Raw genomic sequence first — 26547 nt, forward strand, 5'->3', positions numbered from 1 at the left:
CAAGGGTGGATAGTGATAGGACGAGGGGGAATGGTTTTAAATTAAGACAAGGAAGTTGGTTAGATGTTACGAGGAAGTTTTTCAGCCAGAGGGTGGTGAGGCACTGGAACAGGTTGCACAAGGAGGCTGTGGATGCCCCATCCCTGCAGGCATTCAAGGCCAGGCTGGATGTGGCTCTGGGCAGCCTGAGCTGCTGGTTGGCAACCTGCACACAGCAGGGGGTTGGAACTGGATGAGCTTTGTGCTCCTTTTCAACCCAGGCCATTCTATGATTCATTCTATGATCTTCCAACTAATAGTTGAACCAGACAATAATTTTCAGAATGAAGATGCTAAGTGAATCAGGCATTTCTTACTTCAAAGAGATTTTAATGAAAAGAGCAATAGTTTTTCTCCATCCCTGTGGCAGCTTCCACTCCTAATCTCAGATGTTGCAAGAGCAATTAAAGAAATGATAATGAGATACAGAAACAGAATCCACTGCCCAAGTCCGTGATTCCACTGTGTGTAAATATCATGTCCAATAAAAGTGTTATATACTCTTTTTACTGTATTTGTGGACTAGATTGTGGCTTATACATGTGTAACATGTTCATTTCTTGTTAAAACTGCAAGGTGGAATAAAATAAACTGGCAACACGTTGTGTTGGCTGGTTTCCCTGCAAAAAATTATTAATTTCCTCAGAGGTGGCAGACCTGGATTTACTGGCAAATTGAAATTGTGGAAATGGACACAACTGAACTACTGCACTGACAACACTAAGAACAGCTAGTGTCCACAGGCCCACTTCAGAATTCCAGATTCCCATACCTTCTGTGCCAGATCAGACCTGACTGGACCCACAGTGACTGGCTGTCCTCACAGCTGCCATAGCAACACCCTCAGAGCCTCCATGCCCTGGGCTAGGAGTGGCCCAGTAGCAGTGCCTAGCCCCATGGCTGGGTGGTTCAGTGGGCCGAGCACCAGTGCCTGGGGCAGGGGGACACGAGAGCCTGTCACATTGGTTGCCTGGGAGACAAAGTCAGCCTTACTTTGGATTGATCTGAGTAGGTAATTCAGCTCCCAGCTGCCTCACAAGACTCAGGAGGGAAGGCTGAGACTCACGCGTTGGTGCCATGCATCTCAGTTCAGCTTGGCTCAGCTCGGCCTGGCTCAGCACAGCATGCCCCTTCACCCGCCTGCACGGCCACCCTGCTTGCCAGCACCAGCAGAGGAGCAGTCATGCAGTAGTACCCTCCGGGGGCAGGCCTTGCTCAGGTGGAAGTGTGTATGTGCAGAGCCAGAAAACACACTCATGGGTGGTGCTACCACTTCTTGTCAAGAAGGAATTTGTAAAACCTTCTATCTAGTACCAAAGAAGTTGCATAAATCATGTACTTAACACATAGTCAGTTTATCTAAGTTACTGGATTTTACTTTGGGAGATGACTGGAAGAAGAGCATTTTGATGCAAGTTGTCAAAACACACCATTTTTCAAGTGGTTACTCATTCTTCCACTCTCTCCTTCCACTTTCATATTAGCATTACCTAAGAGCTACCAAAGCTTTAATTCTGTTTTTTCTTAATTTCAACTTATTTTATTAGGCACATTACAAAACAAAGCTATTATTACAAGCCAATGAAACATTCTGATGTTGACATAATAAACTCTTTACATAATAAACCTGTACAATACTCAATTATGCTTAAATTTCATACACCTGGACGTAGCTGAGTACAAAATTGTCTGTTCATTTCCCTCTGAGTCCATTGCTGAAGCTGTAACAGCAACATTACTCTCCAGTCACTTTGTGGTAAGTCTTCAGTAAGAAGGAAAAGGTTTTACAAAAAGACAGCCAATCCATGATCACCTATGCATAAGCATAAAGTCTTGGACAACTGAGCTAAATACTGTTGCGCCTCCGTGACTCCTATGAGCAAGGAAATGCCCTTAGTGCCATGGATCACAGGTCTGCCAATCAGTAAGAAAAGGACACACCTCCTGATTGGTCTTCTAACCTCTGTCTGGTTTTAGTTCAGAGAATTTTCTGTAGCTGATGTGGTTTGGCTGTTTAGGAGGTCTCAGCAGACTTATCTTCCAAATATTTGTCTGATCTACCCTTGACCCCACATAACCCTTTTGCATGCAGAAGACTAGAAGTATAAACGCAGACTTATAAACTAAACAGACAGTTCACAAGAACAAACTTTGTCATGTCCTGTGATACTGCTAATTGTAAGTAAAAGCTGTGATACAAGCTAATTGTTATCGTCTCAAACAAATCCTGGGCTATCTGAAGCACCAGCACTCAAAGCACTACTCTCTCTCCTGTCTGGGACAGGAAGGTAGTCATCCACCAGGGCTATTTCCTGAAACAACAATCCCAGTAAGGCTCTGTGGTCTCTTCAGAGATACATTGGGCTGCTTTTGATGAGGCTGCTCTGTCTTAGGGGTTAGGATAGTTTAGCATGCTAGTTTGTGTTGAGACCAGAGAATGCCTCTCATCTTGTTTTACCTAAAAAAAGCACGTGCCAACAGGCAAACATCACCTTTTGTGTCACAAATGTGCAGAGAAACTCTGTGGGCTTAGTGGAAGGCATAGAATATTATTTTCTAAAGAACACAAGCATTAGAAACGTTCCAGGAATCTTCACTTCATACAAGAGGTAAATTCACTCTTTAATAAAGATCTGCAATAAGCTCTTCCTGTTAAGTAGTGAAATGAGACCATCGCTGGCTACAGTGCACGTGCATCAGCTCACAGCCTGAACCAGAAGGTGAGCTGAGTGACCAGAGCTGGGGAACGCACACCCACCATGCCTCTTCCCCTCCCAGGAGGGCAAACACACCAGCCAGCATGGTTTGCCCTTACCTTTGCCTTGAGAGTGTTGGTGGACACTGCTGTCCTCCCAAAAGAGAGGGACCACCAGAGCACCTGTGCCTAGGTGATGCAGGAAGGGCTAAGTAGGAAACTGGGAACCTGCTGTCATGGAGCAAACAACATATGGCAGCAGCTCTGCTCTACAAAACAGCCTTGTCTTTAATGAGATCACATCAAGAGTGAGAAAAAGATTCACTCTATGCATTCAGTGTTTGTTCAGTGTTACGGTATGTCAGCAGAGATGCCAGTCAACTTCTCACTACATCCATGTTTCTTAACCAAAATCTGAACTTTGCTGACCAACAGTCCATTTCCCATATGGATCCACACTGCCATCAAATAATATAGCTTTGTATCTGTCAAAGCAAGACCCTGCAAACAGAAGTCAGCCTATGAAACTGTTATATGAAGACAGTGTTTTTGTTTGATAGAAAAATTTCACACATTGTGACTGACAGTTTTTTTTTTTTTTTTAAGGAGAACCTCTACTCTGGTTCACAGCCATGCTGACAAAAGGCAGCTTTTGTCAATTCAAATAACATGGAGAGTTCTGGTGTAATTAGACTAATACAAAAACTTTTTCCTGTTTATATGTGTATGTATTTATATATAAGTACATATAAAATTGTAGTTCCTATAGCAGCAAAGCCTGTTTACAAAGCTCTTCCTACTCCAGCAATCCAGGCACTACAGTTTGTGGCCCTTGCAGCTGTGCTGCCAGTAGTGACTGCAGAACACACTGTGTATCTCCTTGTTGAGAGACGAGACTGATGCTCTCTATTTGAGCAACATTTCACTTATTTGTTTTGCAGCGTGAACAGTTGCTTCTCTGCTTCTGAGATGATGACAAACTCTATAGAAATAAATAACTTGACATTGCAACTGAGTGTTTTATACCATCTTTCTCAGTCATCATTAACTTGTACTCAGAATCTGCTTTGGAGGACTCTAAATCAGAATATAGTGTATCCTGACAACCTCTTTGATTGCCTTCCATCCAAGATAGTCCTTGCCATAGAATCCCCACAGAAAGGAATATCTTTTATCATACATTTGTATGTCTACCAACACAACCAGTCTGTCAAACTATTTCAAAACTTTCTTTTATTTTTATAGAAATAATGATATTACAACACAATGCAACTAGAATGATAAGATTATAGTAAATGAAGTGTTCTACCTTAAGTCTGCCTTTTGTTAATATGGAAATCATGACAGACCACTGTAAAAATAATTCTGTACTTAAGATCATGTAATTTTAAAATGAAAGATATAATGGTTAAATTCTTACAAATAGCACAACAAAGTGACGTATAAACTCTGCCTATGGAGTGAATTGTCTTTTCTGATGAGGTTTGCGGTCATCTTATAGGTAAAAATATATGCAAAATAACATCTTACTTCGTCAGCTCAAGGTAGAGGATCTTTATGTAACTTAGTCAAACATTTTCCAGTTGCTTAAATTTGCAAGATGTATTTCTGTCAATTGGCTACTCTAAAACCACTGATTTGTATGCAATCCATAGCTCTGCTAGAATTTCAGATCACATATGCACATGTAATGCTGTAATGGGATGGGAAGTACCATGATAATAGCAGGATGGCAAAGTCTTTAGCCACAGCAAATGAGAACAAGCCCAAGTGTAGCAGCTGCAGAAATGAAGAAAAAGAGCTGCTTACCTGTGGAAGGGCTCAGGTAGGCAGGAATCTCCAGCAAGAAACACCCTCACATCCACTGCCAACCCTTAAATAAGGTCTGGGAAGGGGTGGATCCTGGCTCTACCACTTCCAGTCACTCAGGTGCATTGCTTACACATGAGTTCTGGGTTGGCCCTGCCTTCCCACCAGGTGCTCCATCACTGCTTCAGGACATGACTTAGCATTTCTACTATACCACAGCTATGAAACAAGCTAGAAATCTTGGTATGCCACAATGGACTCAAAATTATCCATTTCCACTGGTTAAGTAGAGAAGGGAAAAGCACGGTTTAAATCTAGCCTTGCAAGTCTGACCCTCATTGCATGAATGTTTAAGCAGTGGTGGTTGATTTCATAAAAGTTTAACATAAGGAATAAACTATCAAAATTTATAATTAATTATTCTCCCTATAATTGTGAATGGCATCTCTGTATTCCTCCTGTGTCTCCCTACATGGCTTGGTCGGATTTGTCGGTTAGAGATTGTTGGTTTTTTTTTTTCTGGCTGCTGACTCTTATTAACAAAGTCCGCAGGGCTATATCTTTTATTATTCTGGTGGTTTATGTTCAGTCCCGAAAAGAAGCAGAAAAGATAATTTTTGAAAGTTTTCATCCTTTCATCATCACACTACACCCATGTATGTCTCTGATTTCCCCAAGCTGTCTTTGGCACTTTCTAGTTGTTCCTGCGATGCTTGGGCTGTTCGTTTCTCTTCTAAGTGCATGTGTAACCATACTCCAGCAATCCAGTGAAATCTCTCCACCCACACGGCTAAGCATCAGACCATCCATACATGAGGCCTGAGTTTTGGATAGTGGCTCTCTGTTGCTTCAACAGTTGCATACATGAGGAAATTTAACTGCTCCTATTGTGTGCCCTAATGAAGAGTAACTCCTGTGCTCAACTGTTTCTGTTATATTTCAACTCAATGTTAACAGCATTTTCCATTGCAAGTAGTCCAAGGATTATTCGCTTTCTGATGCTTTAGTTTGTCTTTGTTCTTTAATAAAATGAATTAAATTATACACAAAGTTTAAACCAGCTTCCATTTGCTTGGAGTAGTGTAAGCCTCTATTCTATACTGAGCTATGGCACTGAACAAACTGTGGGATCTGATTTTTGCTGTGAAAAGATGTATGTTACTTAGATGGCTGTGATACCATAAATTAAAGTGTGCGCAATTATAATAGCAAACAATTTTGCAGTATATCATAAAAGGAATTGCACCAATATGGACATAATGGTGTGCCCAGAAGACATAGAATATTGCCTTCATCTTTCTCTACAGTTTTAATACCTGGCTGAAAATCATAGTGCTGTTGCTCTTGAAAGTGCAAAATTCAGTTTAGCAAATTAATTCCAAATGCATGTTTCCTCTAAGAAGTTTGTGGTTTTACATCATCTGTTATTTCCATATCTTGCAGAGCCCACAACATAGGACAGCAGATAACTTAGTTCAGATTATTATTCATTGTTTTTAATAGTTTTAACATCCCAAAGGAGGGTGGGATTATTTATATGTTTAATGGTTTCCAGATTTTTGAGCTGGTAGTTTGTTCAGTTCTCTGGGAAAAAAAAAAACCACAAAAGAAACAACAACAACAAACAACTGATGGCTATTATTCATCTTTAGTAAAGACAGTTTGGGGCCTCTGGTTAAATTACTAAAGCAAAACTGCTCAGTATAGGTTAGACTTATTTTCACTTTTTGCTTGTCTCTAAGGAGAATTAAAGAATTGTTTTTAAAATTCTTCCATTGAGTTTCTTACTTTGATCACGCATATTAAAGTGACTGTGACTGTATGATCCACATTTTCTTAGTGAGTTTTTAATACAATTGCATATTTTTATATCTGCATACATTTATCCATGTAGTTATTGGTGCCTTACCCCATTTTAGCCCTGTTTCAATTCTGCCAGCATTACTAGTCCTCTACTATCATCATTACTAGGAAATCTATCACCTTTTCAGAATTTTTATCTGATATAAGGAGTTCGATTTCAGTGGCATAGAGTGCTAAAGAAGCTGCTGTTTAAGATGAGAATAGAGGATACAATTGTTCTGATTATTTAAGACTGTGTTCCTTTGAATAATCAACCATTGAGTGTAGCTGTATATCAAGTTACTGCTCTTCAGGAAGTGGAGTCTAAGAACAGATTATTCCTATAATAAATATCTTGGGGATCAAGTCTTTGGATTAATATAGAGGTTGCCTAGCTTAGAAAACCTGGCCCAGTCTTTCTCTGTAGTGACTTCAGATTTATCTGTTCTCATCACAGCAAATTCTCAGTGTGGACTATTTAAGAGTCCCTCACCCTGTCACCTGTCACAACCAGGGTGGTGGTTGAGTCACCATCCCTGAATGTGTTTAAAAATCATCTGGATGTCGTGCTCAGGGACATGATTTAGCTGTGGGTTGCTAGAGTTAGGATAGTATGGTTGGACTCAATGATCTTGAAAGTCTTTTCCAACCTGAGTGATTCTATGATTCTATGATTCTGTTCTACCAAAAAGCAGGAAAAAACTGAGAAATCCAGTGTGTATTGCCACCCCTGTATGTTACTACTAGAGTAGAAAGGAATGTCTCCTTCTTATAGACTTAATCTGAGTTTTACTTAAACACAAAGATGATCCTAAAGATTTTTCACTATTCATCACCTAATAATAGTTTTTAAACACAAAATAAGATTTTCTGCAAAACTTTCCAACGGGGGGGAAAAAAAAAAGAAGGAAGAAGGAAGAAGGAAGAAGGAAGAAGGAAGGAAGGAAGGAAGGAAGGAAGGAAGGAAGGAAGGAAGGAAGGAAGGAAGGAGAAAGAAAATGCAGTGTTTTTCAACCCACTCGCCCTCCTCCTTGTGGATGGGTTTAGTCTAATTCAACCCTGGACAACTCGCGACCTCTTTTGGTCAGTGAACAAAATGAGTAAGAGGACAAAAGAAGGTTGAATACCATTGGTGCAATCACCTATCTGTGTAATAAGAGTGTCTGATTTTTTTCCAGAACTTCTTTTATTTCAATTCCCAAGGAAAAAAGTTTTTCTTAACTCTTGCATCATACTTCTTAAATGCAAAATCCATTTAAAAAAAGATCTTGTTAGGTACAATGTCTGTTTCAAGAAGGTATCTTCTCAAGGAGGCACTGTCTGAACAAAGAATGGAGGAAACAGCCCAAAGATTTTATTTCAATGATCTATAAGTATCTGATTTTTAAAAGAGAACAGTTTTTGAGATTGACAGGACAGTACCTGGAATGATACAATACATACTCCACGTTTCTGAACTTCAATGTTAATGACAAAGGGGTTGAAAACAGAGCAATTTTGGGCTCATATCATTTCCATGGTAGAAAATATTTTTATGAGCCAGTATCTTGTCAGCAATATTCATTTTACCTTTATGATGAGCAGACTTTTATGTCAGAAAGACCATATATATGTTTACGTCACCATCTCCTTCTGCAACAGGTCTCAGGAGCACTGTGGTGATAACATATTTGTAACGATCACAAATTCTGGCTTTGTCAGTTCTGATTTTCTCCTTCAAAATTAAGCCAAGAAAAGGAGAGCAAAGAAAGCCAAGCAGAGAGAGGGTGGGATTTGCGCTGGCTACAAGCAAAATGCAAACACATGCACTGTGCAAAATTGGGTTTCGATGTTATTATTTTTCCCCAGATCTGTGAGGATGTTGTAATGGAAAGTGTTTTCTCTTGGGCAGAGGAAAAAGTTTAAGAGTTCAGAGAACGTTTTAGAAAGATAGGGGAGGAGCATCAGCGGGGCTGGAGCACCACATGTATCGAGTCCTGTGCCAGAGCCAGAGAGCCTACATGTCTGAGATGTAACATCTGTGTGCGTGTCTGTGCGTGTGTGCATTTCTCCCTATTTTCTTAGGAAATGCAGCTCTCATGTGAACTGTAAGCCAGTCCCATGGTTCATCCAGGATCTGAATGTACGCGCGTGTGAGAGAAAACGTAGGCCTCTGCTTTCTGGGGGAAAGCAGGCAAGATTGTGTACTCAGGAGTCCAAAAAAGGGCACTCTCCGTGAGCTTTACTCGTGTATCGTGCTGCACTGGTGCCAGGCGGACACACGGGCACGCAGAGCACTCGTTCTTGAAACAAGACGGAATGCCCTTCTTCCCAGCGCCGTACCCTTAAGCTGATCTCGAAGAACCCGTAAACCCCACGCACGGCCGCAACCACCTTCCCCGCCCCCAGCTCCATGTCCGAAACCTGCATTCAGCGAGCAGCAGTGCTCCGCGCCGCCTGGTGCCGCTGGTAATTCATGGCGCGGGGCGGGCCGGGGGACTGCGCTATATAGGCAGGTCCGGGCGGCATGCGAGGGCAGATGGGTGCAGGGTCGGGAAGGCGAGGCGGCTGAAGGAATAAAGAGGGATCCTTGCTTTCATTTTTTTTTTTTTTCCTTCATCTATTTTTCTCCTCTCGTTCCTGCTCTTTTGCCTTCCTTGTATTCTCAAGCATTTTTTGAACGAATTCTCTTCAGATCGTCTGGGCTTGCTTTTTAAAGGTTGTTTTTTTTTTTTTTTTTTTTTTTTTTTTCCCCCCTCTTTTCGGCTCTACAAGACTTTTTTTTTTTTTTTTTTTTTTTTTTTTTTTTTTTTCCCTTCCCGTGTGCGTCCGGCAAAAAAAACCTAGCGTCGAGCCAAGTGGTTGAGGCGCTCTGCAGGGGGGCGGGAAAAGTTGCCTTTGTTCCCAACAAGTTATTTTATCGCTGGGGGCCGGCGGCTGAAGAGAGAACGGGTCGGTGCGCGCGCGCCCGGAGCGCAGCCTTCCACCCTCACCGTACCGCTCGCACTACGGGAGGCCGGGGCCTCGCCGCCCCGCGGCTCTTCCAGGCGGCGCGGGCTGTGAGCGCGGCACCGCGCCCCTCCGCTCTCCGAGGCGGCAGGGCCCGCCTTCGGTCGGCGCGGCGCTCCGGGCGAGGAGGGGCGGCCCGGAGCTCCTCGAGCCCCGGTCTCCCCCTCGGCCGGAGCCGCGCGGGGACGCCTTCCGCCGGTCCCGTCCGCCGGTTGCCATGGTGTCGCGGCCCGGCGTGCTGTGGGCGGTGGCCGCGGCGGCGCTGGCGCTGGCGGGCCGGCGGGCGCTGCCGGCGCCGGTGGTCCGTTGCGAGCCCTGCGACGCGCGGGCGCTGCAGCAGTGCAAGCCGCTGCGGCCCGACTGCGCCGAGCGGGTGCGAGAGCCGGGATGTGGCTGCTGCCTCACCTGCGCCCTGCGCCTGGGGCAGCCCTGCGGCATCTACACCGAGCGCTGCGGCGCCGGCCTCGACTGCCGGCCGCGGAGAGAGGAGGCGCGGCCGCTGCAGGCTCTGCTGGAGGGCCGCGGTCTCTGCACCAACGGCACGGCGGGCGACGAGCTGCGGGCCTTCCTGGCGCCGGCACCGCACGCTGCAGGTAAGGGGCTGTGGCTCCGGGCGGGGGCGAGCAGAAACGCCGAGGCTGCGTGCGTGCGTGCGTGTGCGGCGTCTCGATCGATTCGCCTTCAGTTCAGAAGTCAGGCACGTAGGCGAGAAGGGTCGGGCGGCGGGGGAAGGGGAGGCCGGCGCCGTCCGCTGCTTCAGCGGTTCTCGGCGGCCAGGCCAGTGTGGCACGAGCCGTTTGGGTTTTTGTCCCGACGTCACTTGTTTTCTTCGCTTTTAAGTAGCCCTTCAGAAAAGAAGCGAAGTTACTCTTCTTAGAAGAAATCTGAGGGGGAGGAAAGGAGGTGCGTGCTGCCCGCCTGGCTGTGTGAGGCTGCCGGGCTGAAGGACCTTTACAGAGCTGAAATCCCTGTGTTTTGTCACTGGTGTTCCTGGAAAGAGGGTGCGAAAACACTGCAGAGTGTGGGCTGACTCCTGCAGCGTGGCGAACTCGGGGGAACGCTAAAACTGGGAATAACATAATTTAGAAAGGAGAGAACAGGAACGTAGTGAAGTATTTCCCTGAGCCTTGGAAGTCGTTATTAAGAACGAAGCGTTCGCATAGCGGTGAGAGGACGCTGCTTTTCTCTGAATTGCAAAGAAGGCTTTGGTCAAACAAAGCTTTCCCGTGCCTCTTGCAAATGAGACGTTCACAGAGCAGGTTCTGTTTGGCTTGAAGAGGAAGAGACGGTTGGAAAAAGTTCTGTTAACGTGCATATTTAGAAACTTAAGAGACAGGAAGACCTGGGTTTCAGATCAAGAAAGCACAGTCCCTCTCTGCAAGTATTTCATTAAACTGTTTGCTAACCAACAGCAAGTATGTTAATATTTATTTAATAGAAAAAGTGTGTCAGAAGTCTTTCCATCGTTTGCCTTTTTTAAAAACTAGGGGTTTTTCTGCTAGGTTACAGGAACTCTTTGGCCTTTCCTTAGCTGAGGAAGTGGCACTGGTGTCTCAGTTAAAAACTGGCTGCTATGAGAGTAAGACAACGTTATTATGATAACTTATGTGCTGCTGCCAAGCTGTGGTGCTTTGAGCGAGAGTTCAGAGGTGCTTACTGAAGTTCTAAATCTCATGGGAGCATGGAGCAGCTGCCTTCCTCATGTGAACGTTTTGACTCTTCATTCTTCACGTGATTTGACAACAGTGGGTACTCCTCAGTCCTTGGAACTTGGTACTGTTTAATGCAAGGTAATTCAACAACCCCTAGAGGAAATGGGAAAGAGGCCTAGTGAAAATACTTCCTTTTTCTGTATGAAGTAGGCAGAATATTGATGTCCTGTTTTGCATTCTTGGCATACAGAGAACTCCTTTTTTGAAATAAGATGTTTTGATTCCTTAAGTGGGAAGTAGGTCGCATTCAGTTCGCATTCAAGGCATGATGATGGAAAACTCTGGGTGCAAGAAGGAAGCTGAACCTGCATGCTGATATCGCACACAGTGTCCACCTCTTTGTGGGTGCTGTTCCAACTGCTAAATCCAATGCTAGGGAATTAAGATTCTGAGGTGGTACCCTCTGTCCTGGAGCAGGAGCACATCTTCTCTGTTACGCATGGCTAGGCCCTGCATTAGGTGCCACACTTAGATCATTAGTAGTGATTGCTAGAATTCTGTGGCTGGTGTGTATTATAGGAACTTCTTAAGACCACCTAAAGTAGGCTACTACTTCTACAGCTCAGATTTTGGGGCACTAAAGCGATAATTAGTAATGCTTATATGCAAGCCTTCTAGTCTCTTTTTGAAAGAAAGCAAGTAACTTGAGTAACAGTTTTGTTTCCACTACAACAGGGTGTAGAGGTGATATGGAATGAGGTCATGTAGAATAGAGTTAATTGAATACATTGTGCAGTTTAAAAAGTGGAATTATGGCAGTTCTAGACTTAAGTGTAAGAAATGCCATCAATACACGATGGTTGAAACTGTGTGGATAGCCTGGTGACTACTTAATGTGCAGTAATATTTTTGATATAGTTGGTAAACTAATATCTGAATGTAGAAGAGTTATTAGGCATAATATTTATATGTAGAAGATCTGAATTCATAACATTTTTGTGTCACTTCCTGCAGGCTTCACTGAGAATGTGGGGAAAAAAAATTCATTTCAAGAAAGAGACATTGCATTGCCAGAAATGAGTTCAGATAGTGCTGAGAGTATGATTTAACCATCACTAGCTAGGAAATCTTATATTTAAGACTTGAACCTCCTATCCATTTGTGCTAGGAGCTGGATTTTCTCAGTCAATTATGTCTTTTGCTATCAGTGGCTACACTAAAACCCCCAGTACCAAGATGTTGACTGATCCCTCCTGCTCATTTTCCTCCCTGATTCTTGTGTATTGCCAGTGGAACAATACTTCAGCACTGGATTTCTTGGCTTGTCTGGTTTTTTCCAATGAGCCACCAAGTATAATTTTAATATAGGTTTTCAGGATGTTTCTTGTGCATCAGTTATTATTGTGCAACCCCAATATGATTTCTTTTTTCTTATCATAGCTGAAAGCATCCATCCTGTAGAGGAAATAGAGCCTTTTACATTGCAAGAGCCTTAAAAGAGAGAAATGCGGTGTAGGCAAATACTTCATGAGGTATAGAAGCACTGGGCTTGTGCAATATTCTGAAGAATGCATTTCTCCTCTAGCTCCATGGATGGTAAAACTGTCATCAAAGAAAAAGTATTTTTGAGGCTTGTATTGAAAGTAGATGTTTATCCTGTGATACCACTACAGAATGAATGGCTTATTTTTTCTTGCCCATTACCCTTAAAAGTATATTTAGTACATCATGAGATCTTTTCATTCCTCTTTATTAAAATCAGAAACAGTTTTTCTCCTGTACTGTATGTGAAGTAAAGCAAAGAGGAAAAATGGTGTTAAAATAATCAACTGCTACTATCAAGCTCAGCATGGTAGAAACTTTGCAGTGAAGATTTTCTTTTTGTTATTCTCCTAGGGGAGATCATTAGTTGCTCTCTATCCAGTAAGTTTCCCAGGTTAGATATATTTAAAGTTGTTTAAATCTGCTGTGGGTCAGAAGCACGTGATGTGAGTGCTCTGCGTGTCCCATGTTGGTTGGGCTGCTAGCAGCTCTGACTCAGGGCCAAGCGCTGGCAGCACTCTGCGTGTGGCAGACCTTCCTCCTTCTGCCAGGAAAGGAAACCAGCGAAGAATGAGGACTGAGAAACCTAGGCAGTAGTGGTTTGCAAATAGTTGGAAGTGAAGTGAATATAAATAGTTCTCAAGTGATTAAGAAGGCAGCATGTTTTTTAGAGGCATCCAGCACAGGTGTTAGAATGACACAGTGCCAGGAGGGAAGCCTTTAGTTAGAAAATTCGTTGCAGTTCTTTACAGTTAGCAGTGGAGATGCTTACAGAATATTGAATTGTTTGGTGTTATAAGCGTTTTTATAAAGAAAAACTAAAATTGTAGATGAATTCAGTGGTCTGTTGCCCTTCCAGACTCAGCCGATAGTCAATTAACTTTGTTTCTTCACTGAATTTGTTCTTTTCAAAGGAAATTCTGGTGATTCAGAAGAAGACAGGAGTACCAGTAGCTTAGAAAATCAGGCCATCCCAAACTTGCACAGAGTGCCAGATTCAAATTTGCCTCCGCAGCACATCAGAATAGATATCATCAGGAAAGAGCAAGCCAAAAATACGCAGCGCTATAAAGTGGAATATGATTCACAGAGTACAGATACACTGAATTTCTCTTCAGAATCCAAGCAAGAAACTGAATATGTAAGTAAATTGTGTAAGTGGAAAGACATTTTCCTACTTCTGAACGTGTATCTGTGTGACTGTATCTGCATGTTGTGTTTCAACCTAGTAAACAAGAAAATAACCAAAATGGTTATATTTGTTGTGATCATCTAAAGCATTCTGACTGTTTTGCAATACAGCTGTTCAGTCTGCAAATGCAGACAAGCAGCTGACCAAACAGATCATATTCAGAAGACAAAGAGGCCTAATGCACTGGTGTTTACATTGATATGAATATGTTTTTCACAAAATAAGTTCGTAGTGAAAGTACTTGTTTCCACCTGTTTCTGTCAATGGACTCAAGACAGGTTTAATAGTGTCACTGTCTGATGAATGTGGTTGCATGAAGCATTATTAGGGGTTATAATAATGGAAAAAAGGAAGACACTGCATATTCAGTCCTGTGATGTTTTGTTTGTGCTCTATGGAGCTTTAGTGTAGTTTTATGTGTACTTTCCCTATATTGCTTAACAAACTCACCATCAGGAAATAGTTGTTTGTTTTTTTTTTTTTCCAGACAGATTTGCTATCATGTAACTAGTTTTTATAATGGAGACCATTTGAGCTTTAACTTCTTTAAAAACATCTTGTTGAAGTGACACTTTTTTCAGTTCTGCTTTTTTTCTTTATGAAGCAATCAATAATCAGATGGCTGGAGGACCTCCCACAGGGGGACAGGTGAGAGAACTGGGGCTTTCCAGCCTGGAGAAGAGAAGACTCTGCAGGGACTTTGTAGTGGTCTTCCAGTACCTGCAGGGAGCCTGCAGGAAGGCTGGACAGGGACTCTTTATAAGGAAACATAGCAGCAGAATGAGGGACAATGGCTTTAAACTGAAAGGGTACATTTAGACAAGCTAGTAGGAAGAAATTATTTACTGTGAGGATGATGAGACTATGGAACAGTTGCCCAGAGAGGATGTGGGCACCCTGGAGGTGTTAAAGGCCAGGCTGGATGGGGTTTTGAGCAACTGGACTAGTGGGAGGTGTCCCTGTCTATAGCAGGAGAGTTGGAACTAGATGATCCTTTAGAGGTTCCTTCCAACCCAAAACATTCTGTGATTCCTTGATATGCGTTAAATTTGGCAGTGTTTCCGCATTCAATGTCTTTTCAAATTTTCATCTTTGAAGACTGACATCATTTCTGTGCAAATCAAGTGTAGCACCATATTATTTGTCAGCACTGCACTGTGCCCTCCTCCTGTCCTGTGGGCTGCACTGTGAGCAGTGCTGAGCTGCATGCAGCTTGTGGGCAGCGAGTTGGATGTGCCTGGATTAGGGTCTCGAGTGAACAGGCGTTCACTGCGTGTCATGTTGAACACCACCTCCACTTGCAGTTATCATTTAGTGCCAATATATGCACATAATGGCACAGAGGGAAGGAGGATACCCATTAAAAAGAATGGGCAGTCAGAGTAAGGTGAATCTGAGGGGGCATTACTTTGAATTCAGAGACTTCTTGGCTGCTAGCTTGGTATCCTCAAGCCTGTGCCACACAACTTAAAAATATGGATTGATGTACTTTGACATCTCAACAAAGCAGTTGTGTTGAAACCAGGCATAGCTTCACACCTGCAGAAGATTTTGAAACCTTTGGTACGTTTTGTCTGAAGAGTGTGGCCTCCCAAGATAACACAGGAGGGCTGTTTAAACTGTAGTTTTTGTTGTTGATGACCAGCTATCTAGTAAAAACACTTATGTATCTAGGTTTTAGTATGTCCTCTTCCCAAAAATTTGAAATAATAAACCTCTTCCAGTATGAGTGAGCTTTCTTATCTTTGAGGAAATAGGATCTTCATCTTTATGCGGGATAAATGTTTTACTTACCTGGTAGGTGGTGTCTGTGTGACTTACCAAAGTTATTCATATCTGTAGGAACCTGAACTAGGTCCATCTGAGGCAGGTACTTCAGCAAGTGAATGACCTACCTATGTCTGTGTGCTAGCTTTTGATATTTGTTTCTTTGGCTTGTGAGGCCTGCTTCAAAGTAATGGTTAAAAAATGCTGTTGCTCATTGTGTAGGCTCAACTCAATCCCTAATCTTTCAGTGTGTGATCTGCAGTCAGTGTGTCTGAATATTTTTGCTTGCTGCCAATAAAAGCAGCAATTTAAATCACTTGTCTAGAACTTACGGGGGTTGATACTGAAAGAAAACAGCAAGGAAGATTCTTTGTTACCACAAAACCAGTTTTAAACTGCAGCAGAGCAGTGGAGTCTGTACATTTTCAGACATGTGAAAGGCATTTCATATGGGTGAACTTGTGACATTACTGCTTGAAAATATAAATGTCATTACTTCACTAATTGACAGTCTCACCATCGAGTCTTTGTGTTGATACAGCAACTTAAACATCTTAAATGTATGTAATTTGTGTTAAGAATTTTTGGTTTCTGCTGAAGAATCAGGTTGGTGGACTGAGTCAATAATGTGCTCAGGGAGGAGTGTGGCTAAACACAGAGTTTGCAGGATGTGATTCTTGAATTCTGTTCCTGCTGCTAATCCTGACTGCTTTCCTGGCTTCTAGTAAAATTTTAACTCCTCTCTTCCTAGTTTTTCTGACCCCAAAATGGGGCTGGTAACGCTTTACACCCTGACCATTTTGGGCTTCAGTGAGTAATAATTAGTTGAGGTTTGAGACATGTTTTAAGAAACAATTCTGGAAGTTCTTACCTCATTGCCATAGAGCTAATCCACACTGTTATTGTCTTTGTTTTACAGATAAGCTAGTGCAAAAAGTTACATACTTACATGATGAAAATGTTGTGCAACCATTCATTTGTATGACTGCATTTATTTGCACGATTGCATCTGTTTGGTTCAGCTGAAACTTGGAGTTCTTATCCAGAGTCGCAGTGTATTTATAAACACATGTATAGCATGCCAGACTACTCATTTTCAATTTAGTATGTCTTATTCAATCCTTTAAATCCAGAAGAATTGCAGAAATCAAGTGGCACTAGGGAAGGTTTGCCAAATGTTGTATTTCCAATTGCTTATCTTCTTCTTTTCCTGCTTGATGAAGATCTGCCTTTTTCCAACTGAAGTTGTTACATATGACTGGTTGACGTACAAGCTGTCTTTTACATATATGTGGATGTGATTTCAGCTGGAAATGCCACTGTGTGTGAGCGTGTTATGTGGCCTTCAGCATTTAGCGGATATCAGAAGTTAGAAATTATGCTTTATCCTGAATAAAGCATAATGTCAGAACTTCTATCTGTGAATGGTTTGCTTCTTGGCATCTCCTTTGTTTTAATGGATTTGTTTTGTTTAATGCATCTTAACCCTTTGAAGTTTTATTAAGTCTTGTTGAAAGACAGCATTTGGGAATAAAGTTTCATCTGTGTTTTCTAAAACGTGCTCATTAACAGGGTCCCTGTCGTAGAGAAATGGAAGACACTTTAAACCACCTAAAGATCCTCAATGTCTTGAGTCCTAGGGGTTTCCATATTCCAAATTGTGACAAGAAGGGATTCTACAAGAAAAAGCAAGTAAGTACAGTGTCTTGATTGTTTTAGTGAGTACGCTTCACTTTTTCTGCGCTGTTCTGATCCTTCTGCTCTTGCCAGGAAGGTGTGTTATGTGTCATTTTACAGAGGAGCTGTTTTAATTCAAATTTTAGGTTCTGATGTGATATTGTTGAACCTTGTGAAGTGGGGATAGTGTTTTTATTTTCTGTTTTTTCATAACAGCAGATTAATTTGAGAAACTTTGTGCCTAATCACACATGGTTTGACCATTGTCCTAGATATTAATGCCCTTCAGTTTAAAAAAAGCAGTGGCTCTGTAATAACCCACGGAGCTAAATGTTGCAGTCGCCATATGACTGCAATAGATCAATGCTTTGAATTGTAAATAGCTGCTTGAAAGTTCCTAGAAGAACTGCACTGGATTATATTACAAAAAGCAATTTGAGAAAGACATGTGTCTGTCCTTTATGTGCTACACAGATCACTTCCAAAATCCAGGTCATGTTATCGTGATACATCTAGTAGTTGCTGTGCAGCAAAGATGGCCCTCCTTGGTTCTCCATTTACATTTGACTTCAAGGTTGTGACCCTTTTTCACAAATGCAGACCTAAGCTACAGGTATTCATGCTTCAGTTGTACTGCAGCAGTGTTCTCCATCCAGAGCTGCCCTTAAAGCTCATTCAAGAGCTTGCAGAAGAGCAAGACATGACAGACTGTTTGCTTTGTGTGCACATCTCTTCTAATTCTGCCGCTTAGTTAGTGACCTGTCTCTGAATGTGTGTCTTGATATAATTCCAGAATTTCCCGATCTCAAAAGATGCAAGATTCTCCTGAGAGCAAACCTCTGTAACTACAGATTTTGTGTTTATCTGAGTCAGCCTCTTCAGCTGTGTTAACCAAGAGTGGCTAAGTGTGTTAATGTCTGATGCATTAAGCAGAAAGTGGTAGGCCAATCTCAGAGCACGCCACATCAGTTTAGGAGTGGTATCTCCTCATTGTTTGTCTTCTGGCTTTCTTAGAAACAGCATTAGACTTTCAGATATTTCATGAAGCTCTGCAATTAGCTTGCAGTGTCAGGTGGGCTTTTTGAAATAGGGGATAGTTATAGGGATGAGTTTACCTTCTGCCATTAGTCTAGCAATGGACTGTGTTGTATAACCTTGGCTGTGTGCTGCTGAGCTTATCTACACTCCCAAGCTTTTTCCAGAGCTGGTGGCAATAACTCCTATGCAGGGAGAATTTGCTTCTGAAGTTTTGCGAGCCCACTGTTGATTTGTGTCTCATTGCCTGTAAATTAACAGATTGCAGTGCTCAAATCCCAGTCTGCATTTGTTCAGGAAATTCCACGGACTGCTATATGAGCTCTGTGGAGCAAGGATAGAACTGTGTTTTGCTGCTGTGCCACAAATGCATATGCTTAGCTTCTTCAGAGCAGCATGTCACTTAACTGCATTGAAGACATGTAAGTGTATTGTAGTCCTTGTTCTTATCAGGGTATTACAGAAGACCACAGACTGGTATTTACTTTGTTCAGGAGATAGTTTTAGTTCTATCACAAAAAGGTGGTAGCTTGTGTATTTTCTCTGGTGTGTATGTATAGTAGATCAGATCCACAGGAAGCCCATACTCAAGTGCCTTACTGCTCAGTCATGGCTCTGCCACTGAGGCAGAAAATGAATTGAATTAGAAGTGGATGGGGGGGAGAAGGGGGAGGAGATGGAAGGTGAAAATGTAGATACGCTTTTCTAGTCTTTAATCCTAGAAGTTCATTTACCTAGAGTGAGGTGTTGGTACAGAGCAAAGAAGCTTCTGTGCTGTGTGTAGTCTCCTTGCTATCTGGGGTCTCAAATAGTTTTAGAGAAGGTGGTTGCAACAGCCCATCGGGTCAGCAAATATAAAGCTTGAAGGGGTGCCTTCATACATGGCCAACCGTGTCATACACTCTGCCAATCTGTACAAGTCTCTGTAGCTGCATGGGAGTTTGAGACAGACAGAATCTTGTAAGAAATGTCAGAAAATGGAGCCAGTGTGAATAAATATGTATAACACAGTTTGAATGTTCCTACTCTAAAAGAATTGCAATCAACCACTGGCATAGGCCTTCACAACTAGTGCTTACAGGAGCAGACTGCTTCTCTCATGAACTAAGTGTGAAGGAATAATAATGTATTTCAGTTACCCTTGATTAATTAACTCCTAGGAAAGAAACATCAGATGGAGTAGGAAGCGAGTTCTGGCCACACTGAGTTCACTCTCTCCAAAACAGTACAGCAGTTTTATTTGTTTTTCTTTGTGGAGCCTCAAAACTTAGGCCTGATGGTTTTGGGAACCACAAGCAGATATCTAACCTGATTAAGTGAACGCTGGACTATTTTGTTAATTTTTTTTCATTGCTACTATTAGCAGCATTCAGTCTAATTGATTTTATATTTTGTTGTGACAACAACATTTAGAATAATTTGTTAGGAAATAGTAAATCCATCACAAAAGGCATGTGAGTTAAGCATTTTTAATTCGAGAAATGACTGATGAAACTACTGCTTAGTGAATTCATATATATATATATTATATATATATGTGTGTGTGTGTGATGAGATGGTAGGAATCTGTTAAAAAATGCCTCCTGAATGAGATTTTATGATCATAATTTATGTTGGTATATTTTTCTTTCCTGGTCACTTGCTCTTGCAGACAAGTTGAAAGCAATTACTTTTCTTGTCATTTGTTCTGTGTAGAGACAGACTTTTCGGGAATAACCATAGGAAGTAATTTTCAGCAATTTCAAGGATCTTATTTCATCAGTCATGTAACAAAAATTATTCTAGACCTTGTTTAGATATAAACATTTTAAAAATCAAGCATACTAAATATGTTAATAAATCACACATGTAGGCTTCCACTATTCAAGTATAGTATGTAGCATGTTTATAGATTACGTTAATATGGGTGTGTTTCTGCTTTGATACTGGAATTATTGTCCCATATTTGTATACCAGATAGAGATATTCACCTAAATGTGAGCTGGAATTGTTCCACTGAAAGCAGAGCTGGCCTTGGCAGGAGCCAGCACAGCCTGAGGTGTACATCAGGGCTGGCTGTGCTGTTTGAGGAGACCACAGCTGTAGCTCTACAGAGACCTCTGGGCTGATCAGGATTCCACTGGGATACCATATGTTCTGGTGTGCCCCACAACTGCTTCTGTGGTATGTCTTTGTGGAGAGCAGAGAGGCAGGTGGCACGAAGCTGGCAGCTGGTGCTGCTCTTGGAAGTAACTATTGACTCCACTGCTTGGGCAGTTTTCCAGCTCTTTTGGACTTCTGAAGTCATACAAAAGGCAGAGCTGAGAAATGTGGAGTACAGAATGTGTGCTTACTCCATACAAATTGTGTACTATTCCAGTGGGGAATGCTAGCAAGCTTTCATGATAAACATTGCATTTGAATCTGAAACGCTTTTCTTCTGACAGTATTGTTGAGCAAATAAGATAAAGTCGTGGGAGGTTGCTATTTTTTCCTCACAGTGTTACTTCAACTGTGAACCTAACTCAATCTGTTTTTCATTTTGAAGTTGCTATTGTTAATTCCACAAATGGAGTATGCAGCTGTAAAAAAGCAATCCAGACCTCCAACAACGTGAGATAACTTCAACTTATTTGTTTTGACAGTGATATAAGCCTATGAATCAGCTGAGAGTTTTGTAGTATACTTCACATAGTATTTTTAAAAGGGGAGGCTGCATTGCTGTTATTAGTGGAAGTTTAGTTTAATTGCCAGAGAAACAGATCAACAGCAAGAAATTAGCACTCTAATTTGGGCTCCATCTGTGCCTTCACTCTTGGTAAAAACAACTACAGAATTGCTGCCTCGGTTTCCTTATTTGTAAAATGTAAATGATGCAAAAGCAGTTGTTTATTGATTACTTGATACCAAGCTGAGAGGATTTAGTGTGCTAAACCTTAATATCAGTTAAGGTATCCAAGTTCAGTTACCACCAAAAGTAAAGAAAAAAAAATCCTATTGACATCAGTGACCTTTGAATGGCCATTCACTGAAATCTTAGAGAATGTGAACAAATACTGGTCTGTTTTATGAGACAATGTATGATTCTAAAATTTACTTTGATTTCATTTAAAGATTTGATGCAGGAGGCAGACTAAAGAAGTGACTAAAATCAAGAAAAAGCTAATCATGCAGTTCAAATTATTCATGTAGCTGCTTTCTCAACAGGCTTGAACTTTTTCACTCTCTCCTTTAAAAACAAAACCAAAAGAAGATAAATGCAGTTTAAGGTACATATGTAAGAATAACTTTCAGTTACAGTGATGATTAATGTTATTTAATTTACTCTAAAGTAAGCCCAGGTGAAAACTTGGGTTCCTGCCAAGGAGGAATGTTCAGAGACTTGCTCTAATGTGTGATCTGTTCTCATCTGTCTTTCACAACTTCCTAGTGAGTGCTGTCTGTGCTAATCTTCGCTTCCAGAAACTACTTGGCTCTCAGGCCTATCTGCTGGTGCAGGCTGTCCCCAGGAGTAGCCCGTGTTTGTGCTTCCTGACATACCACTCGTTCACCTGAGGTCCTAAACTAGGCTTCAGTGTCAGATGCTGTGGGCAGCATATGATGCACAACATTTACTTGAAGTTTCCTTATGTACCCATGCATGGGAAACACATTAGCTTTGTGGATCGCTGACATGGGAGAGCAGGGTGAGTGTGAAACTCTGAGGAGAGAACAATGCAGAAGAGTTATAATAGAAAGTTTACCTGGCCTGTAATGAATCTACAGCTGGTACCCAGAATAAACTTCTGAAATACCTGAATTGCTCTGATCTCAGGTGTGGCATTTGCTTTGCTTGTATGATAGCCTTTACAGTATTCTGTCTTGTCCGTTCATTTTCACACATTGGTACAACAGATGAAACCCCAGCCTTTGAAAAATTAGATGTTTGTTACCACTTCTGCTGGAGTCAGAATTCCTTCTATCCTGACTCAGTGTCCTTCTCTGTTAGCATTTGCAGTGCATCCTCTATCATCAAATCTAAGCAACTGGGGGTAGATGGAGGTTCTGTCTTAGCAAGGGGGTTGGAGACTGTGCCCAGTAAACAAGTGCTTTTTTTTTTTTTTTTTTTTTAAAAGATGAAGACATTGCAGAGTTTCCTTTAGGCTGAACTGTACCCAGGGTTATTCACCAAGTGTAATTTGCAGTGTCATCTTCTTTAGTCTAGCTTTTACCATTCTTGGTTTCTTGGGAAGAGTGTTAGTACAGGGTAGACTTTTTTTTATCTGCTTTTATTACATTACTTTTTCTGAAGAAGTTCAGCATTGTGTTTATTTGATGCTAGTTTCAGGTTGGTCAGTTTGTTAACAAATGCTACTGTGCAACTAATTTCTGACAGTAATGAAGGTTGTAGACTAAGACAGTTCTAGATCACTTAGCGGTTGTTGAAATCAGAGCTCAGTTTCAGAAGGACTGTGTATCTGTTAATATAAATGATGGTATTGATATTCCTTCAGAAAACAGATGCAAACCAGGGGTGTTTGTTGCTGCAAGAGCAGTCTTTGCTGGACTTGTGCTTTTTGTGTAGAACAAACCTCTTGACTTTCTTTTCCAAAGATGTGTCCAAGTCAGCGTAGGTTGTAGGTAGTTGTAAGTAGTTCTGAAATTCAGCAGGCAACAACTGTGTTGCTTAATATAATAGGGGGTAGTTCATTCTGCTGTTTTCTGGTAATTCTTGGAGCAGTTTTATTATTCATAATTAGATAGAAAATGCTTTATGGGTGGAGTATTAAATTAGATATTGTACTGTTACACTTTGTAGTGGTGATAAATCTTTAATTTGATTCTAGAAATGCCTTCTAGCAAATCTTCTATTTGATTCTATATATGGCTAGAATATAGCAATGCAACTATCAAGCACGATTCCTGCTTGTCATAACAAGAGCAAAATAAAACAAAAAAAATATGTTAATTAGATGCTACATTCTGTTGCAGTGCCGTCCATCCAAAGGCCGAAAAAGAGGTTATTGCTGGTGTGTGGATAAATATGGACAACCGCTTCCTGGATATGATGGCAAGGGAAAAGGAGATGTCCACTGCTATAACTTGGAAAGCAAGTGAGGGCTGAATGCCAAGCTCTTCTGGCATCTGTGTGTGACAGCTGGACCTAGCAGAGACCTTGGAGGGAAGTACTGCATTTCCAAGGCGTTACGGTCTCTGTTTCCTGTCTGTCTCCTGCGGTGGCTGGGGGGATCCAGGCCTCTATGGGTTCTGCAGCTGTACCTGGCCACTGATACGTGTTGAGCTTCCTACAGAACGTGTAGGGAGCTCCGAATTCCCATGAAAACCTGCACTATTGACACCAAGAGAGAAAGAAAAACACAAGGCACTTCAGAATGGATTCAGGGAATTTCCACTGACCTTTTAAGAAATGGCTTGTGGCCAACTTGATCCTGAGAGATTGTGGTTTTAATTTGAAAGAATTCATAGATTGAAAACTTGTAAAAATTAATAAAGCAACTACAACAACGAAAAGTAACACACGAGGATTTAAAGGGTAGGGATTTTTTTTTTTACAGGTCTGACTTATCTTCACGGGTAAAATGTTTTATAAAAATTTCAAAGAACTTTTTAAGAGACATATTTCTAAGATAAAGACATGACTATTTTTTCTGTAAAGTGTATTATGAATATTCTGTTACTCTGTATTTAATATAATTGTTTTAAAATAAACTTATTTAAATAAGCGTAACATATGAATACCAAACTAGACAATAATTCTAGTGTATACTTCTGTATGCAAAGAGAAGGTAAGAATACGGGATGACTTACAAATGTGTATAGTTCCACGTGCATACACACTGACCTATTCTAGGTATTAGAAATGAACTTGTGGAGTAAAGGAAGTGTTTCCAGAAGGGGTTGTTTCGTTATATGAAGTAGGTACAAATACCATGAAAATCTTCTAAATTTTGTTCATTGTTTTATTGGTATTTCTGATGTACCCATCACTGAATTATGCCACTGGAAAACGTAACAGTTGCACTGGAGCTCTCTGTAAAGCATTCATTCTTCATCCGTCCTTAGCTTCAGTTTTTTGCAACAGGGCTTATCATTTGTCTGTTTCCTTCAGCTCTCCTCATGTTACTATAAAATGTTTATGGACAAAAAATGGCCATTACAGTACCAGCCTTTCTGTTTGCTGACTTCTTTTTAAAAACTGTGTCTATTCTGTGTTGTCTTAATATATTCTATCAAAGCACGCATTCACTATCAGGAGCTTATGTTTTATGTTTAAAACAGTGCAAATGAGGGGATTATGTACTTGGCTGTTGAGACCTGTGTGCTTTGTTTGTACTACTCATAATAGTTTTTTTTCCTTTGACTTTGATAGAAATTATTTGCCTGTATTTAAGCATAGTGAGAACCACAGTTTAAATATCCAAACCACCTGCCATGACATTATATGTCCTTTTAATTCGAAGACAGGTGTTTTGGTTTTATTCTAATAGGTGATGCTTTTATATAAAGAAGACTTTGGCAGTTTTGCTTTTGTTTTGTTTTGGCTGATGGTTTATTGAACTTTATGGGGGGGGGGAAAAAAAAAGTGAAATCTGGATAAGGAAAGGTGGCCTGTGAAGTGTACCAGCTCTCTCTGGAAAGTAATGCCATACTTTGTATATGTATTTATTTATATATTTTATATAAATATCCTATATATTTATATAAATATATAATATATTCTTGTATGTGTCACTATAAATGTTTGATGTCAACATAATTAAAAAAACAAACAAACAAAAAAGCAATTACATCGTCATTGTAATTTCCTTTTGGGTTGGGAGTTTGGAGTATGAGAACAGTACTGTCATGTGCCTTTCCAAGTATTGCAGCCTATTGCAGCCAGTGGTTTTGCTGGTGGATGGGAGACCATGAGGTCAAAGAGCCTGTTCCTTTCCCAGCCTGCAAGTTACAGCAGTCCTTCTTTCATGCCAGCACTGGCAAACGTCTTGAAAATCTGATGTGGAAAGATTTGGATACGCAGCTCGAAGGGTCAAGATGGCAATCACTTTAAACCAGGTGTTTAAAACTTTACCCTCAAGTGTATTAGCTGCCCTGTTTGAATTCTTTGCGTGTTCCTAATTTATATCTAATGAAATGAGTTCTCATCGTTGTTAAAACTTAAATTTTAAACTTAACAGTAAGAATATAGGGCATGTGAAGTTATGCTTAGTCCAGACTTATACAGGCTTCTTGGCGGATGGTTATGTTGAGCTTTGTGAGTTGAAGATTTACTGCAATAGTTTTACTGCTACTGCAGATATAATGCCTGCAAAGATTTGTTGGCTAAACAAATAAATGAACTCCTTTCCTCTCTTTCCCTCTTTCCCTCTTTCCCTCTTTCCCTCTTTCCCTCTTTCCCTCTTTCCCTCTTTCCCTCTTTCCCTCTTTCCCTCTTTCCCTCTTTCCCTCTTTCCCTCTTTCCCTCTTTCCCTCTTTCCCTCTTTCCCTCTTTCCCTCTTTCCTCTTTCCCTCTTTCCCTCTTTCCCTCTTTCCCTCTTTCCCTCTTTCCCTCTTTCCCTCTTTCCCTCTTTCCCTCTTTCCCTCTTTCCCTCTTTTCCCTCTTTCCCTCTTTCCCTCTTTCCCTCTTTCCCTCTTTCCCTCTTTCCCTCTTTCCCTCTTTCCCTCTTTCCCTCTTTCCCTCTTTCCCTCTTTCCCTCTTTCCCTCTTTCCCTCTTTCCCTCTTTCCCTCTTTCCCTCTTTCCCTCTTTCCCTCTTTCCCTCTTTCCCTCTTTCCCTCTTTCCCTCTTTCCCTCTTTCCCTCTTTCCCTCTTTCCCTCTTTCCCTCTTTCCCTCTTTCCCTCTTTCCCTCTTTCCCTCTTTCCCTCTTTCCCTCTTTCCCTCTTTCCCTCTTTCCCTCTTTCCCTCTTTCCCTCTTTCCCTCTTTCCCTCTGCAGGATAAAGAAGATCAGAGGTAGTTTGGGGTTTTTTTTTGTATTTTTTTTTTATTAATTAACATTCCTATTTCTGTGAAAACAAGGTTTCAGTTCAGCAGACAAGTTGCATATCAGTCAGAGATTTTTGTTATGGCTGTGGGAGTCAGGCTGCAATTCAAGCAAGATTATTTATGGGCTACATAGGCTGTGGACAACGTGGAGCAAAAGTATGGGTCAGTATCAGTTCAGAGGAGGGTCTCTTCCTGCATGCACAAGTTAGAAACGTTCCTGCAGTAAGTGCAGGAATTTTTTTGGTCACAGAAGTGGAATGTAAGTGCTGGAAAAATACCTGCTGATTTGGTGCCTTTGTGCATGTGTTTTTGGTTTTTGTTGTTGTTGCTTTGTTTTTTTCCTTCA

General features: G+C 41.3%; 1 protein-coding gene across 1 annotated transcript; it reads left to right on the plus strand.

Annotated features, from left to right (window-relative positions):
* The first annotated feature begins 8868 nt into the window (after positions 1 to 8868).
* Positions 8869 to 24998, plus strand: IGFBP3 (insulin like growth factor binding protein 3). The gene is made up of 4 exons (XM_010708224.3): positions 8869 to 9966; positions 13482 to 13708; positions 17099 to 17218; positions 23189 to 24998. The coding sequence occupies exons 1-4, from the start codon at positions 9591 to 9593 to the stop codon at positions 23312 to 23314; spliced, it is 849 nt and encodes a 282-aa protein (XP_010706526.2). The 5' UTR covers positions 8869 to 9590; the 3' UTR covers positions 23315 to 24998.
* The last annotated feature ends 1549 nt before the right edge of the window (positions 24999 to 26547 follow it).

Source organism: Meleagris gallopavo, chromosome 3 (genome assembly GCF_905368555.1).
Source record: "Meleagris gallopavo chromosome 3, MGAL_WU_HG_1.1, whole genome shotgun sequence".
Lineage (NCBI taxonomy): Eukaryota > Metazoa > Chordata > Aves > Galliformes > Phasianidae > Meleagris > Meleagris gallopavo.